The sequence below is a fragment of the Nycticebus coucang genome, chromosome 18, assembly GCF_027406575.1.
Source record: "Nycticebus coucang isolate mNycCou1 chromosome 18, mNycCou1.pri, whole genome shotgun sequence".
NCBI classification, from domain to species: Eukaryota; Metazoa; Chordata; class Mammalia; order Primates; family Lorisidae; genus Nycticebus; species Nycticebus coucang.
Window position 1 is genome coordinate 38,956,012 of NC_069797.1, and position 16,824 is coordinate 38,972,835.

At 49.8% G+C, this 16,824-nt stretch overlaps 1 protein-coding gene across 11 annotated transcripts in view; it reads left to right on the top strand.

The window, feature by feature from the left end:
* Nucleotides 1-546: 546 nt before the first annotated feature.
* Nucleotides 547-16,824, top strand: part of HNF1B (HNF1 homeobox B) — a 55,985-nt gene continuing 39,707 nt past the window's right edge. For 5 of the 11 annotated variants that reach the window (XM_053568387.1, XM_053568388.1, XM_053568392.1 and 2 more), the window contains exons 1-4: nt 547-964; nt 5,437-5,636; nt 10,858-11,122; nt 12,796-13,031. In XM_053568387.1, the coding sequence (XP_053424362.1) occupies nt 621-964; nt 5,437-5,636; nt 10,858-11,122; nt 12,796-13,031 (1,045 nt within the window). In that variant the 5' untranslated portion in view covers nt 547-620. Of the gene's footprint in view, nt 965-992; nt 1,976-5,436; nt 5,637-10,857; nt 11,123-12,795; nt 13,032-16,824 lie in introns of those variants that run through there. The other 6 variants (XM_053568389.1, XM_053568390.1, XM_053568393.1 and 3 more) reach the window with 2 other exon arrangements.

A 16,824-nucleotide genomic window follows, 5' to 3' on the forward strand; every position in this document is an offset into this window, starting at 1 on the left:
CGACTGTTGGGATGCATCGGAGGGTCTCTGCTCTTCACTTCCTTCTTTATCCCTTTCTTCCAAGAGCACCCCAACTTCCTCCAGCTCTCACCTGAACCCTGAAGCGTAGTGTCTTCTCTCGGGACTACAGCAAAAATCGTAACCGGTTGGAAAGGCCCCCGCGCCTAGGCTGCAAGCTACTTGCTTAATAAGTCCAAAGGTCGGTTAAAGTTTGGCCGATAAATAGAACCAGTGAGAAGGTCTTCAGCCCCCCAGCGTGAGTACGATGAACCCTGGCAAGCCCAGCTCCGGGACCGAGCCTCCTGCGCTCCACTTCTGCCCCTCAGGCTCTCCCTCTCTCGGTTTTCCCCCCTCCCCACCATCATTTGCATCCTGCCGAAAGCTGAGTCCTTCCCACTAATTTGCATATCTTATATGGCCTAATGGTGGCGATCATGGCAAGTTAGAAGTTCTCTGACTCCTCTCGGAGGAGACTCCGGGACCCCGGGGAGTAACAGGTGTCTGGAGGCTGAAGGGTGGAGGGGTTCCTGGATTTGGGGGTTGCTCGTGAAACTCCCCTCCACCCTCTCTGGCACCCACCCACCCACCCCCTTACCTCCTTCTTTTTCCGTCCTTGGAAAATGGTGTCCAAGCTCACGTCGCTCCAGCAAGAACTCCTGAGCGCCCTGCTGAGCTCTGGGGTCACCAAGGAGGTGCTGGTCCAGGCCTTGGAGGAGTTGTTGCCATCCCCGAACTTCGGGGTGAAGCTGGAGACGCTGCCTCTGTCCCCCGGGAGCGGGGCCGAGCCCGACACCAAGCCGGTCTTCCACACTCTCACCAACGGCCACGCCAAGGGCCGCTTGTCCGGGGACGAGGGCTCGGAGGACGGCGACGACTATGACACCCCTCCCATCCTCAAGGAGCTGCAGGCGCTCAACACCGAGGAGGCGGCGGAGCAGCGGGCGGAGGTGGACCGGATGCTCAGGTAGGCGCGGAGCTGGGTGGCGAGTACGCGCCGAGCCCCTGGAGCCCAGGGCCCCGCGCCTGCGTGACAGTGCGCCTGGCCCCTCTCGCCAAGCTTGTCTCCCACCAGAGAAGTCCCCGGGGGGTGCTCCGCACCTCTCCCAATACCTGGACCCTTCCCAAAGCCTCAGCCGGGCGGCCCTGGGGCCTGGGGCCCCGAGGCTCATCTCCCCGGCCCAGGCCAGGGTCGAGGACCTAAGGGCCTTCCCAGCGGGGCTGGGGCTCGGCCAGGGAGAACCAGAGCTTCGGAGCCCTTTGCCAGGAGGTTTGCCCGCACAGCTGAAGGTGCAAGTGGGTGCAGTGAAACAGCTACAGTTTTCCGGGAGCAGAGGGTTCGCAGCCCCGCAAGCCCCAGCCCACACGTTTCTCCTCCTTGCCGCCTCGGGTCGGGGAAGCCGCAGGTCGGCCTCGGGCACAGCGACCTGCCCTTCTTTGCCTGGGGACCGGCAGCACCCGAGCCGGGATGTGGGACGCGAGTTCTTTGGTGGCTGCTTTCATTAGCAGAGCCCATGGAGGGCCTGGGATCATCTTGAACCCCCCAAAGCTGGTGTAGATTTGCAAAAATGAATGTTTGCACTTAGGGCCTGGGTAGACCCGCGCAGGGCAAAACCAATCCTGAATTCTAAGCACGCGGGGGTGTTGTGGGGGCAAGTGCGACCAAGACCTCGGTTCGCAAAGGTTTTGGCTTCAGTCTGAGAAAAGAGGGCCTTTCTGGATCTCGCCACCTCCACCCCTGGGAATTCAGGCAGACCGGCCATCTACCCCAGGGCCAGGATCCTTCCGACAGGCCTAGGCTTTGACAGCTGGTTACTAATTATCCAAGGAGCTAAGCGGTTCCCTAAGACCTCACTTTGCTCCGGGGCCACTTGGCTTTAGGAAGGAAGGAGCCCCTCGCGTGGCCTCTTTCGCAAGCGCCACGGTTTCAAGGCTTTAGGGGCGAGGACTGAGCCTCCGCCCGCGATGGCAGTTTAAGGTGGGATATGACCTTGCATTTGATTTTGCGCTCCACAGATCTGGCGGTTTGCCCTCTAGCCAAGACAATCAGGGAGAATTCAGGACTTTTTTTTCCCCGAAAAAGTATTTTGCTGTAATCCTTAAGGTTCTTCCTTCGCCGTTTCCCCGCGTGGCTGCGATTTCTTCCCGGCTGGGGTTAGGACGCTGGCAGGGGGCTAAGAGGGGTCGAGATAGGAGCCCTTCCTTGCGGCTGGTGTGCCAGGGTGGCCGGGAAGTTGCCCAGGGTCTGGAGGACTGAGCCCGCTCCGGCCGCCGGCCGCCGGCCACCAGGGGCCCACAGGGCCTAGGCCCTTCCGCCCGGCTGCAGGAGCCCGCTTTCCAGAGAGGCGCTGGAAGGATCTGGGAAGCCCCGGGAGACCTGGGCGCCCCTCCGCACCCGGGCCCGCGCCGGGCGGGACGCAGCAGAGATGTAACATAAACTGCAGCACGTGGAGTTGGGGTGTTATTAATTTATTTCTATAAATCATCAACAGAAAGATACACAAAGAGCCGTGATTAGGTTGAAAAGAGAGGCGGGTTATTCATTGGTGAAGTTGTAAACTCAGCTTAGAGGGGGAAGGAAATCAAAACGTGGACGCGGGGCTACCGGCCGCTCCCAGCTCGCACACACCGCGCTGCGGGGCGCGTCCAGCCGGGCCCCCGCGCCGCCCTGGCGCCCAACCCGGGCTGCCCGCGGAGCCCTAGCAAGGGTCTCCAACACTCGCAGGCCCGGCCGACGGAGAGCCAAGCCCGGCCCGGTCCTCGAACCTCAGCCTTCTTCCTTCCAAGCCCCTGGGCTCCAGCCAGGCCGGGAGGTGGACGTGAGGGCCAGACACCCTTTCTGGAGTAGGGACGCGGGACAGACTTCAAGGCTTTCCTCCCTTTCCCAAGCGAATGCTGCCTTTACTCCCCCAGCCCTAGCAACATCGGACTTTACTAAAGTAATTTTTCAAAAAATTGCTTGTAGTTCCCGGGTCACTGCACAGTGGGCTCTTGAGGACAGGCTCATGAACTCCCTTTCTTTGCCCACCTTGCTCCCCTAAGGTAGAAAGAAAAGAGAAAGAAACGTTGTTCTCTGGTGTTCCAGGATGCCCTGTGTAGCTCCGAGAAAAGGCGAGAGAGGCAGGGCAGGGGACTGGGCGCTTCCCTGGTCGCCGGCGCCCGGCCGCAGCCCGCCCGGCAAGCGGCCTCGGGGCTGGCGCGGGGGGCGTTTGGAAAGCCGCCGCTTGAGGCTTCTTCGCCAAGCGACCGCGGACTGTGCTGGACTCCGGGGCTTCTGCTCGTGGGCAGCAAAGTCATAGTTGCAGAAGGAGCGTGCCGGTCGGTCCGGCGTTTGACACCTGTGCTCTGAACACAAGGGCCGCGCGCGCTTCTCGGGCTCCGTGTATTTATCGGGGTTAGGAACCCTGAACGTGAGCTGTATTTTCAAATAAAAAAAGTAACCAGCTCTCCTGGCTCTTCCTGGTGAATACACGTGAATTGGGGGGCCAGAGAGCTATCGAGGTATAACTGCGCCATTTTTCTCCCCACTCCGGTCTTTCAAATTCCGGGCTTAAATGTTTTGCCATAATTTATAAGGTTTTCATGAGCCTTTTTTTTTTTAACCTTCCCAATTATTAAGCTAATTCGCTCTTTCCACAGAACCACTCACACGGAGAGCATTACACTATTTCTCCAGGTTTCTTAGGCACACAAAATGAACACACTTAAGAAATTTAAACACAAGAAAAATGGCCAAAGAATGTTAAAGCAATATTAACTTTTAAAATGCAAATACTTTCCCCCTAACTTTTGAAGCTATTGTTCGTATCTGTTGAAAGTGGTTTCCCACCCTAAAAATACTTGTGGAAGTATTCGCCAGAAATAAGCTTTTAAATGATCTCTGATGTTTACAGAGGTATGTCTTAAATGTTTATTGCGTTATTTTTCTCTTACTCAATGTGAATTCTCCGCATTTGAAACTGCAACGAATTTTCTTACTTTTTGCTCTTGTTGCTTCCTTGTATTGTATTACTTGGAAATATAAATACTTCAAAAATGTGTTGACTGAAATATAATTAATCTGAAAAGTGTGCATTTCTCTAAATCTCTATCAAAGCTTGTGTTGTTACATATTGATAAAATAATCACAACTATCCAAATACTTACAAAATATCTGCTGGGTTACTGGATTTTTGTCCATTAAACAAAATTAATTTTATTTTATAGACATATGATAGGCACCACTTGAAAATAGTTCTTACATTGCCACACTGTATCTCTTTTGGCTTGTTTTTTAGGCTATTTTTTGCTTTCATCCGAAACTATGTTTTTCTTCATTTTTTACATGTTCTGTCCAGCTACATAAATATATTTACAGTGAGGGGATCTTGTTTTTGTAAGTTAATATGTAGCTGCATTCAATACATAGTATATATAGATATATTGCTTCTTTAATGCTTTTGTTCTGTACTGTGTATTATTTTCTTAATTTCTCACTTTAGATGACATCCCTCATTTGTAAGTACCTATTCAATACACAAGAAAAGATAAGGGCAAAGTTGAAAACGTTTTAGACACAATTCAAAGGCACAAATACTAACTTCTTGCACACCTGTGTTTATGAGAAGTGAAAAATGTAACCATGTTCCTATCCAAAGCTTGATATTTATCAGAAACATAAGAATACAGGAAAATAAGGCATTAGAGATTGTTAATAATTTCAAAAACTGAGATTATTTCTCCTTATTAAGTTTTGTTTGGGAGGCTGGGCTGTGGATAATTTTTTTTTTTTTTTTAGCATTACTTGCCTCACCTCACTGGTATGATTCTTCAGTCCCAGGAAGGACTGTCATTGGATTTTGGGAAACCTTTCTAAAACTCTGAAAACGGTTTGCTTTTTGGCTAGGAAGTTGTTGGTCCTTGCCTCTCAGGAAGTAGACATGTAGGTTTCATACCTATTTTAGAAGAAACTGAGACACTCACGCAGAAGAAAAATAATGTTGGAGGGGTTGAGGCTAAAATTAGGCAAATTTAGAAACTAATGCTACCCCTGTCATTATAGGACCAGTCAGCCCAGCCCCAAGTTAATGGCATCTTCACTTTCCAGGGGGTCTTTTGCTTTTTAAGTCTCTCACATTCCAGGAAAATGAAGGAAAGCAAAATAAAACAAGAGTTTTTCTTTTTTGCTTAAAGAGAGAGTAGTGGTAGTGCTTGTCCATTCCTGAAGATGGGGAGTCTTTCTCTGCTAGTTTCAGAAGCAAAGAGTAGTGTACCACACACCGGCCTTCACCCTCTCTTCTGTTTAGGTTCCATATGGGCCTCACATCTCTCCCAAAGTTGTAGCTCGGACAGGTGAAGAAATCAAAGTTTTGCATACAAGGTATAAAAACCCCTAGAAAGAGACCATTTCTCCCCAGACATCTCCCACTAGCGAGGCTAACAATCTGCTTATCTGTCTAGTGAGGACCCTTGGAGGGCTGCCAAAATGATCAAGGGTTACATGCAGCAACACAACATCCCCCAGAGGGAGGTGGTCGATGTCACCGGCCTGAACCAGTCGCACCTTTCCCAGCATCTCAACAAGGGCACTCCAATGAAGACCCAGAAACGCGCTGCCCTGTACACCTGGTATGTCAGAAAGCAACGGGAGATCCTTCGACGTAAGTGTTCTAATCCTGCCTCTGCCTCCACCTGAAGTAACCTTGCTCTAACTCTGATCCCTGGGGCCTGCCTCAGTTTCCCCTTCATCAAGAAGGCCTTCATGAGCACTTGGCAAATAGAAGGAAGCTGGCAGGTGGATTTGGCCTTCACAGTGGCAGGACACTGGCTGATACTGTTCTCTTCTCCCACAGTGCCTTGCTATGCAGCCCATTGCTTTGACAAACCCTTCAGTGTATGTGATATACCTGAACTTTTGGCCCTTCCTTCCAACATCCTTCTCTTTGCAACCAAGTAGGGAACAGAGTGGAATATCTCCCCCAAAGTAAGCCAACTATCTCCTCTTGCTACATGACCACCAGCCAGTTTCCAACAAAGACATTTCGTTGCAATCAGTCATATTGCTCACTATTACTGTTACGCCCTCCTCTCTGGAAAAAAAGTGTAAAAAAAGAGAGGGTGTTTGTATAAATAGTATATTTAGAACCTAAACTTGTTTGGGGAGGAGTAGGGGAGACAGAGTCCTGAAGCTATTTAAGGTTTACCGAAATTGGTACCGTTTGGGGGCCTCAACTGGTGACCTTGTCTAAAGAAGAAGCTGCCTCTGGCTAAGGCAGGGCATAGTAAAAGTGAACTCTGATCCGTCAACTCCTGTCATTCTGATTCCTACTCCCAAGTTTTCTTTCTGTCCCGAGATTCCTTCTACCCAATAACACTGAGAGATTTTCGTTTAGAAGCCTAGGGAACTTTGAACTGCTTTTGAAATACTAACAGTATGAATGATACACTTCTTTCATTTTAGGAAAGTATACTTTGACGTTACACTTTAATTATTTTGATCCAGCCATGTTCCCGGAAAAAAATTGTATCAGTTTTCACTCTCCCCACACACTATCCTCTCTGGGCCACAGGCTTGTCTGTCTTTGTCAAGCTGGTAGTTTCTGCCACTTTCTGGGTTGGGCTTTTTCTCTCTCAATGAACAGTCACTTTTAAAAATCACTCTTCTATATTGTTGTACACAGCTCCACGGTGATCGCTTTAGCCTTTATTGTCTCCATGTCTGTGGGCTGGTGAAAGGAGAGGTTTTAGGCATTCATCTTATATTGTGCTTGTCTGTGCTTTTGTTGGAAGACTTAAGTGGATAGATTAGAAGCAGAAGAGTGAGTTTGGTGCTGGGAAGGGGGGAGACTTTTAAAGCATGGCTTGACCTATCATCCTTGGTGACAAACTCTTTGAGAATTTGTGTTCCTAACATGAAGCAACTCTCTAGATTTCCTGGAAAGTCTTAAAAAGTTCTCAGAAGCCACACTCTCCAAATGCCCAAGAACCCCTGGTACCTGCCCAATCCAAGCTTTATGTGGCATCTTCAATTTGAGCTGCCTCACTGTGTTCAATGAGAGTTCCCTCAGGAAGGAGAGGGAGGCAGGAAAGGTTGACTGGAACCTTCTGAAAAGAAGTCCTAGAAAGTTTCTCAAGATGCCTGTGAAGGGACATTTTACAAAAATGCATGGCAGTCTCTGCAAGGGATTTTTTGTTGTCATTGTTACTGTTATTGTTTTAAAGTCAGATGAGAGGTAAAGCTTAAGAAACATTCCTTCGTTCTGTAGCTGTTGTACAAGCACCTATTATATGCCAAACACCATGCTAGGCTATGGAAATACACAAGGCATTTTCTCCAGGGATTTACAATCCAGTGAGGGAGGTGAGATGTTTGAGTAAATAATGACAGCCACCTTCTAAGAGCTATTATAAAGGTATACACAAGGGGCAGCCGAGGAACTGCTAAGTTGCCTGGAGTCATCATGGAGGGCTTCCTAGAAGAGGTGACGTTTGCGTTGAGTCTTGAAGGATGAATATAAGACACACAGCATAGGATAAAAATTAAGAAGCACGATGGATAAAAGAGGCACACAAGCGAATGAGGTGGGGAGAAGAAGAAAGAGAAGGGAAATAAAAAATGATACATAATTACACATTTTTTTGAAAAAATTAAAAACATTAAGTGGCAATATTCACAGGCTGATCTACACGTATAGAATCTCCTTGTCCAAGCCAGCCCCTGAGCCCTGTAAGGCTGCTAAAGCCAGATTCTCCAAGTTAAATTTTATGTGCAATAAACATTTTGTGCTCCCCACTCCTAATTAATCTGAAAGGAAGTGGAGGAGAGTTTGTGGTTACTGGTGGATAGGTGAGGTCTGATTCTTCAAAAATTGAGATAAGCTGGAGCTAAGACCCTGAGATCGGTGGAGCCTGGAGGTTCTGAGCACCTGCAGGCAAATCCGCTTGGCTAATTCGGGCCCACACGGGGCTCTGAACACTGTTCACGATGCTGTCGCCTTACAGAGCAGACGAGAGACTGAGGCGGACCCCGACACCAGGGAGCACCCATGAGTGTGTCTCACACCACAGACAGAGCTTCAGGAGTCAGTTTTGTTACCACCACATAAGTCAGATTTGAAGGCCTTGTGAGTATATAGTGTTTGGAGGGTCTGTACAGATGTTGTTTGGGTTTTGTTATTAGAGACAGGTGATTGTTCACAGGCCTTTGAACCATCAGGAGCCTTCACATCTATAGGCTGGGCTCCTGTCCCAGCTCTGCCCAAAGTCCACGTGACTTAACCAGTCTGAACCTCAGTTCCTCCATCCGTACAATAGAGATAACAATACTTCTCACATGAGAGGCTCTGCGAATTAGCTGCAAGGATACAGTTGGCGGACTTTGTGTAAAACCTCACCATAGGCAGGGGGTCAACAAATGTTAGCAGGTATTGCATCTGTTCACATCAAATGAACAATCTCAAATTGACCTCAGGTCCTTGGGATTATTCCAAGTAACTGGCTTTGGCTGTTACTCATGGTGACCGTGCAGGCCTCATGGGGAGGAGAACGGATGCTCAGTAGCCCCCACTGAGCAGGGAACTGCTTTCTCACACTTTGCTTCTCCCCCAAGTCACTGCACTCTGAACTGCACTGGGAGCTGCCATGATGACCAGACAATGTAAGAGGTGTGAAAACACATTTAAAAGTATGACCTCCAGAGGGATTGGGGTCAACATTGTCACTGTCCTGCCTGGGGTAGGTGTCCTAAAGGATGACTTTGCGCCTCTTCAGCTTTCAGCCAGTCCCATTCCACAGTGGGGGAGCAGAGCCACCAAGAAACCAAGCAGCTTGGCTGGGCCCCCACATTGTCCCCTGGAGGCAGTGACTTCCTGCTAGTAAGTTTGGCAGAGACTCAGGTCTCTAAAGGCCATGTTTGGCACCCGCGAGAATAGAGCCCTCAGGTGTCCTGAGAATCATCAAAGTGGATTAGACCCAAATCAAAGCCCCCAGTGACAAGTTCAGTACTCTTATTGGGAAGATAATATGTTCACTTAGCCAATCAGAGACTGGTTAAACAAAGCCTAGCACCGCCCATAGCTAGGATCCTAAGTTCCGACTGGCTGGGCACTTTAACATTTCTCGTGTTGACCAGAATGGACATGGAGCTTTAGAGAGGTAGTGAGTTCCCCATGCTGGAGGTGGATACACAAATGACCTCTCGGTAGGGTGCTGTAGAAGGGATCCAAACATTAAATAGGGATCTGACTTTTGAACCTTGAGGATGTTGGATCCAGCTATCCAAAGGAGCAAAAAGCCTTTACAAGTGATGGCACATCCAGACTCTTACCTCAGGGCTCATTTTGGCTGGAGGTTGTAGCCTTCGGCTCTCTAAAACCTGTGGTAGTGACTCTAGACACTAAGAAAGGAAAACGTCAAGGTCCAGGAGCTAGGAAATGAATTTGTTATGTGTCCTTGCTCAGCAGAGAGCTTGCTTCTATGTTTATTCATCTGTAAAATGGAATGAATCAACCCTGATGAAGCCTGCTTCACACAGATGTGAGGAAGAAGCCAGCAAAATGTTCTTCTTTAATAAAGTAAATACCAAATCTCATTGAAAACACATAGGCTCACCATTGGGCCAAGCTGCTGTCTTTCTGTCATTTATTCAATGAAAATGCATTGAGAGTTGAAAAATGCCTGGGCCCTGGGGATTGGACAGACAGGAGCATCATTCCATCTACATTTATCTACTCACTAAACCCCATGCCTAGAAAGGTCTATGTTTGCAGACCTGTCTACTTGCTGTCTTTCAGATGTGTGGAAAATCTGCAAGACTTTTTCCTCTTGGGCTGTCTCCCTCATAAATTGAGCCCTAGCCACAGACACATACACACACACATGCTCACACAAAACACTTCATTGCCTTCAAAATTACAGTAGAACCTCTGTAAGCTAATCATCTAAGGAACTATAGCAAACTAGTCAACATTCAGAGGTGGTCAACATAAGGAACTAGGCCTACTGTGCTGTTATGTACATGTGGTGCATGTCAGTCTATGTCCAATCTATGAAAATTAGGTCAACTTAAGGAGGTGGTCAACTATGGAGTTTCTACTGTATTTAAGATCTAAAGATCACCTTCTCTTTCCAATATTACAAAGCTCCACTTATAAAGAGTGGCCATAAAGTTCATGTGCAATTTAAATTAGTGACCTATTTAAAATTACACATGAACTTTATGGGTTCCCTATATTTATTTCAAAGCATTATTGAAAAGTTTTGGGTTGGGCGGCGCCTATGGCTCAGTGAGTAGGGCGCCAGCCCCATATGCCGAGGGTGGCGGGTTCAAACCCAGTCCCGGCCAAACTGCAACAAAAAAGAAAAAAAAGGAAAGTTTTGGGTTGTAGGTTTTTCTAGGAACCCAACATTGTAATATACATGCCCAGGATATATGAGGAGAGAAGAGGGGTAGGAGGAACCATTCGCAGCCTCTGAATATTTTATCTAGTATAAATTGTACCTTTGCACAATTTCTCCCTAGACCTGAGACCTGTTGAGCTCATCCAGTTGACATCCAAATATAAGAGTTCAGGGTGCAGAGTGTTGCTTCATGTCTGAGAGCCACTGAGCCAAAGGAAAAAAATTAATTTTCTTAAAACAATGGTTGGCTACATTTGAGCTCCTTCAAAGAAAGGAAAAGGGTGGCTGTGCTGGAACAACTAGGGTGGGCAGTAAGGGCCAGTGGTGAGGCCTCCCTGCCGTGGCCCCACATGCAGTAAGAGTAGATTACAAGGCTTACGGGAGAGGAAAAAAAGGTGTCTTTGTCCGTTGTCTGTCATCTGTCTGTCTGTCGGCTGAGTGAAGGCTACAGATCCTATCAAATCTACTCCTTTCTCTTTTCAGAATTCAACCAGACAGTCCAGAGTTCTGGGAATATGACAGACAAAAGCAGTCAGGATCAGCTGCTGTTTTTCTTTCCAGAGTTCAGTCAACAGAGCCAGGGGCCTGGGCAGTCCGATGATGCCTGCTCTGAGCCCACCAACAAGAAGATGCGCCGAAACCGGTTCAAATGGGGGCCCGCGTCCCAGCAAATCTTGTACCAGGCCTACGACCGGCAAAAGAACCCCAGCAAGGAAGAGAGAGAGGCCTTAGTGGAGGAATGCAACAGGTAACATCACTTGAAGATCAATCACGCAGGCAGGAAAGACCATGGACCCAAGATCGATCCCTCCCCGCCCCCCAGTCCTAGGATATTGAGTCACTGATTATCCAGATAAGTGTGGCTAAATCAGGGTTTCCCATAGAGTGTTCCATAGAACCCCAGTTTCAATTCACTAATAAATAAGTTTGAGAACCATCAGATAGATACTTCCTCTTAGAAAGTCATGACATAAGGCGGTACCTGTGGCTCAGTGAGTAGGGTGCCGGCCCCATATACCAAGGGTGGCGGCTTCAAACCCAGCCCCAGCCAAACTGCAACAAAAAAATAGCCGGGCGTTGTGGCAGGCGCCTGTAGTCCCAGCTACTCGGGAGGCTGAGGCATAAGAATCGCTTAAGCCCAAGAGCTAGAGGTTGCTGTGAGCTGTGATGCCATAACACTCTACTGAGAGCAACAGAGTGAGACTCTGTCTCTAAAAAAAGAAAAGAAAAGAAAAAGAAAGTCACAACATATATGTAATATTAATAGATTAAATGCTCTGAGAAGTCCTGCAGTCCAGAATCTCACTTAGCTTTGTTGAATTGGTTGTTAACCATGAAATCGTTCTTCGGTGGAATACTTACACTCCCATAAATCACTAATCTAGGGAAGACACTCTTTAGAATGTTGGCGTAAAATGTGCCAGTGAAGTAGAAATCATGTGTTTGACCTCCATACAGACCAGGACAAAACTATCCCTGAGTTTTACCCACAGGCTCTAGCTCTGGCCTCCACCAATTGTCATACACCAGGAAACTTGGCCAGAAAGTAAAAAATAGATCTGTTCAGTCCACTCTGCTCAACAGAGTGCTTTTTGTGTCTTAACAACTATGTACAATTTTTTAAAAAAAATTATTAGAAATCCTTGGGATGTCTTTTGGGTTCATTCCTGCCCTGTCCTCTCTGACTCCAATATCGATTTTCTAAAAATCTGGCTCTTTGCTCTGGCCGAGGCCTGTCTCTGGACTGGGCTGGCTTTGGCAGTGGCAGGATGCAGCCAGGGGAAGGTCAGACTGGGAGGCAGGGAGGCAGAATACTTGGCCACAGAGTCCTCGGGGCTGTGCTCTGTCTCCCTGCTAATGAGAAGCCCCACAGTACCCAGTGGTGTCTGAGAATCTCTGTCCTCCCTGGGCTTGGGGTTTAAACAGCACTGATAAAACGAGATACCAGCCATCTCTATGTCTTCCTTTATACTCCACCTACCCTGCCCGTTAGAGTGAATTCCTGAGGTGCGGATATGGAATCTGACTTTCTGACACCCTACCGGGGAGTCCCAACCCTGAAAGACCAGAAATCTCAGACTGCTTTAAACGGAGTCAGAGCCAGCAAAGGACTTTGCTTTTTGTGGCGGGGGAGGAATGCCCAAATAAGGAAATCTCAGGGGCCCCATCTGGACCTCCCTGAACTGCCTGCTCCGCTTTTAAGAGCTACATCAGAGGCCTAAGCCCCTGTGTTCCAGGGCAGCCAGCTTGCTGTGTCTGTGTGTTCAGGCCCACTCCAGCCATCTTCATCAGACAACTCCGCAGATTAGCCTTTTGTGGGGACAGGCTTCTCCCTAGACTTCCATTCTGCCCTCCGCTCCTCACACTCCTGACCAAGACCCGGCCACCCTCACTTGAAATCTCCCCTCCTTCCATCCCCAGGGCAGAATGTTTGCAACGAGGCGTGTCCCCCTCCAAAGCCCATGGCCTGGGCTCCAACTTGGTCACTGAGGTCCGTGTCTACAACTGGTTTGCAAACCGCAGGAAGGAGGAGGCATTCCGGCAGAAGCTGGCCATGGACGCCTATAGCTCCAACCAGACGCACAACCTGAACCCCCTGCTCTCCCACGGCTCCCCCCACCACCAGCCCAGTGCCTCTCCTCCAAACAAGCTGGCAGGTAAACCGGGGCTGGGCTGCACTGCCTCAGAAACCCAAACATCCTGGTTCTCCCAAGGGTCTCATCTGGTAGAAGAGTTTTCAGAGAAGCAAATGATTTGGAATGGTCTTAGAGCTGCTCTGCTCTCACTGCCAGAAACCATATTCTCTTGAAAATAGCCTGTGGCTCTGCTGAGGTTTCCTCCAGCTTCTCCTCAACTGGGGCTGTGTAAGGGATAGCTGGGCCTCGACCCTGTTTCCCTCCAGCTTCTTCTCCCTGTGTGGCTGCTGACTCAGCAGGTCAGTGAAGCCATCAGATCATATGCTGGGAAGGCTCCTTTCTTGGCATGTCAGATCCCACCTGCAGGCAGAGGGGTTGGGCTGGTGCACCATCCGTTGCTGGAATGAAGCTGGCTCTCTGGCCCCCTCATCCAGCCCTCCAGCTCTCTGTTCAGTTCCAGCAGAAGAAGCCCAGTGGCCTTTAGGGAAGAGCCGACTCTGTTGGCAGCCTCTGCTTGTTGACTTCTGTGCTCTGTCAGGGTTAGGGTGGGGTCAGTCACTTGAAATCTCTGTAGTGATGAGTTGGCCAAAATCGATTGAGTACCTACTTAATCATGCTGGATTGAGTGCTACTGTGTGCCAGGCCCTGGCCTGGATCAGAATGACTCTGCTGTAGGGTTTGACTTGGTCAGGGTGGAATCCTACATGCTTACTGGGGGAAAGCGTCCCTATGTGCCGAGCGCTGTGTCAGGCATAGGCTGAACTTGAGGGCTTCCTCTGGGCTTTGGTCCTTCCAAGAAAACTGGCTTTCCAGAATGAGTGTGCTTATTGGAGTCTGTTTGGTGCCTGTGTGGACAAAATATGGCACAGTCTCCTGCCAGCTCTGGGGAAGGGCTCGCAAAAGGAAAGCCAAGCACCATTTCTAATTTTGGGCTGGTTGCCCTTCTGATGGGAAAGGCCTGAGAGCTTGGAGCTAATCCAAATGTTGGGGGTGGGTGACCAAAACCACTAAGACAGGCTCAGAGCCACCAGCTGGGCAGTATACAAGGTTTGTCCCATGCCTGCCATGCCTTCCCATGGCACATCGTCTCCAAGAGTTTCTGGGAGCCTGACAGTGCCCAGCACAAAGCCTTGGTAAGGGCTAGGAGTTCACCAGGTCCTGCTCCATGGAAAAGAAGGGTTTAGCCACACTGGGAGAAAATTTGGGCTACTCTTGAGGGGCTGAGAAGCCCCCAGGCAAACTGTGGCCTGATGGCAGAGTAACTTAGCCCCTTTTCAGAAATTCAAAGCAGAGTTTAGAGGGCAGTGGCAAGTGGCATGTGGCTGGCACTGAGTGGGACCAGAACACTTGCCCATCACAGTGATCCACAGAGCTGGATCTGGGAGCCACAGGGGGCGTGGCTGGGGCAAGGGGCATTACTGAAAAGACAATGGCCATTGTGCTGGGACCTGTGATCTCCACACCAAAGTCAGGGAGCCTGCAAGCCAAACAAAGGCCCAGCAGCTTTCTGACAAGCTGGGGTTGTGCCGAGGTCACCATGGGGTCATTAGCTTAGGCTTTCTGTGTTCTGACAGGAGACACAGAGAGCTAGAGCTGGAGGGACGGGCAGCAGGTACTGGAACCTGGGCACAGTGGGCAGGAAACACAGCCCAGGGACGCCTCCGAGTGGAGTCTGAGGAAGGCATAATGCACTGGATGTGGTTCCCTGGAGTGCAGCAGAAGTCTGGACCTTTTTAAAAATCATAAAATGAGGGCGGCGCCTGTGGCTCAGTGAGTAGGGCGCCGGCCCCATATGCCGAGGGTGGCGGGTTCAAACCCAGCCCCAGCCAAACTGCAACAAAAAAGTAGTCGGGCCTTGTGGCGGGCGCCTGTAGTCCCAGGTGCTCGGGAGGCTGAGGCAAGAGAATCGCGTAAGCCCACAGCACTCTACCCGAGAGCGGTACAGTGAGACTCTGTCTCTACAAAAAAAAAAAAAAAAAAAAAAATCATAAAATGATAGAATTCAGAGTGACTCTGACAAAAGAAACAGAGGCCCAGAAAGAGGTGGTGTTTTACCAAGGTACACAGAGGGACAGTAGAAAACAAGGTCTAGAACTCAGATCTGCTGATTCCCGTGGCACAAATGTGCCTCCAGTGCTCACCAAGTCCTACCATTAGGCTAGTGGTGAATGAGACATGTCCCTGTCCTCCTGAAGTTTGTTGTCCAGCAGAGGATCAAGGTTGTCTTGGGGGCTCTGTGGGTCTTTCTAGGGAGGGAGAGAGCCTACCGTTCTCTGGAGCAGCTGTAACGGGCACTCGGTGTATGCTCAGGAGCTGCTTTCCCCTCTGCCTTAATTTTCACCCAGGGTTCCTCAAGTTGGTCCTTTCCCACGGATTGGCTTCTAACCAGCCAGGTTATACCTGGGCTAATTCATATAACTTCTCCGAGTCTGAGCTTCCTGTCTTTAAAATGGAGAAATAGTACCTACCCCACAGAGTAGACAGGAGGATTAGATGAGTGTGTGTAAACACCACCTTGCCCAATAACCCACACTATCATCATCATTGTTGCTCTTATTATTAAAGAGGGCTAAGCCAGTAGAAGTGGAAAGAATGGCAGGCAGCAGCAGAAGTCCATTCTCTTTTTTAGTGTCCCTCACTGGGACAGTAATCCTAAGAAGCAATGAGATGTGTCTTAGCTCTGGGCCGGAAGCAGAGGCTGCCACTATGCTGGTGTCCAGGGTGCAGGATACTGGGCTTGGAGCCTTGCGTGTGTATCTTGGGATCCCAGGAAGGTGCATGCGCCATGCTGGGGCCCCCAGGTAATGGGCCCAGGCAGACAGCAGGCTGAAGTCCAGCACAGAGAAAGCCACACAGAGCACTTCCCATCACTGCGCCAGCAGCCAAGGTGTGTTCTCTAACCAAACTGAAGATGTAACAGAAGGCAGCATGGACAACGAGCTCTGTGTTGCTGAAAAGAAACCAAAATCCAGAGTCAGCACTGCTGACTAAGGCCGAGCAGTGGGGGGAACAAGACCCGTCCCCAGCCTCTACCCGCTGCCCTCTCCACTCCCGGAGCTCCAGTGCCCGAGCCTGGAAGGCTGGCGGCACTTGCCCTCCAATCTCCCCCGAGAACCTTCCTCCTTGAGAGGCAGAGCCCATTTCTCCAACCAGCCCCTTCCCTCCCAGCCATGCTCACCACACTTTGGCCCACTTGCCCACGATGACCACAGTGTGACCCTGGTCCTGGAATGTCCGGCACAATAGGGGTGGCAGGAGGAGCACTTTGCCTCTGTCAGCGGCTGATTGGTTACAAGGTGCCCTACAAACACACTGTCAGCAGAATCAGCTGTTTTCTGCGTTGCCCCTCCTCGGCTTTACAATCACACACCAGCATGCAGCCAGGGGTTGTCATGGCTTTGTCCCCCTTATGCATGCTTAATTGACAATTAAGTTGGAGCTTTGAACCAGCCTGGCTGCGCTGATGGGCCTTCATCTTTGCAGTGAGTGTCACAGGGGCACCCTTTGTTTGCTCTTCTTGGGGGCCTGAAGTTACTGTAGCAGGCTGCAGGCAGCCATTTATCTTCAGCCTGGAAGGCCTTTATCTGCCCTCACCCCCCATTCCAGCTCCAGCCCACAGGAGCTGTCCCTTCTTATAGGCCCCATGACAGCCCATTCTAAGGCCATTGAGCAGGCCCGGAGTGATGGCCTGTACCTCCATTCTAGAGATGAATCAAGAGAAAGGCCCCCAAAAGGTCAGAGGGCAGGGCTGCAGCAAGGGAAAGGCCTGGTTGGAGGCTGGTGCCTATATTGATTGGCTGGGGGAGGAGGAGGA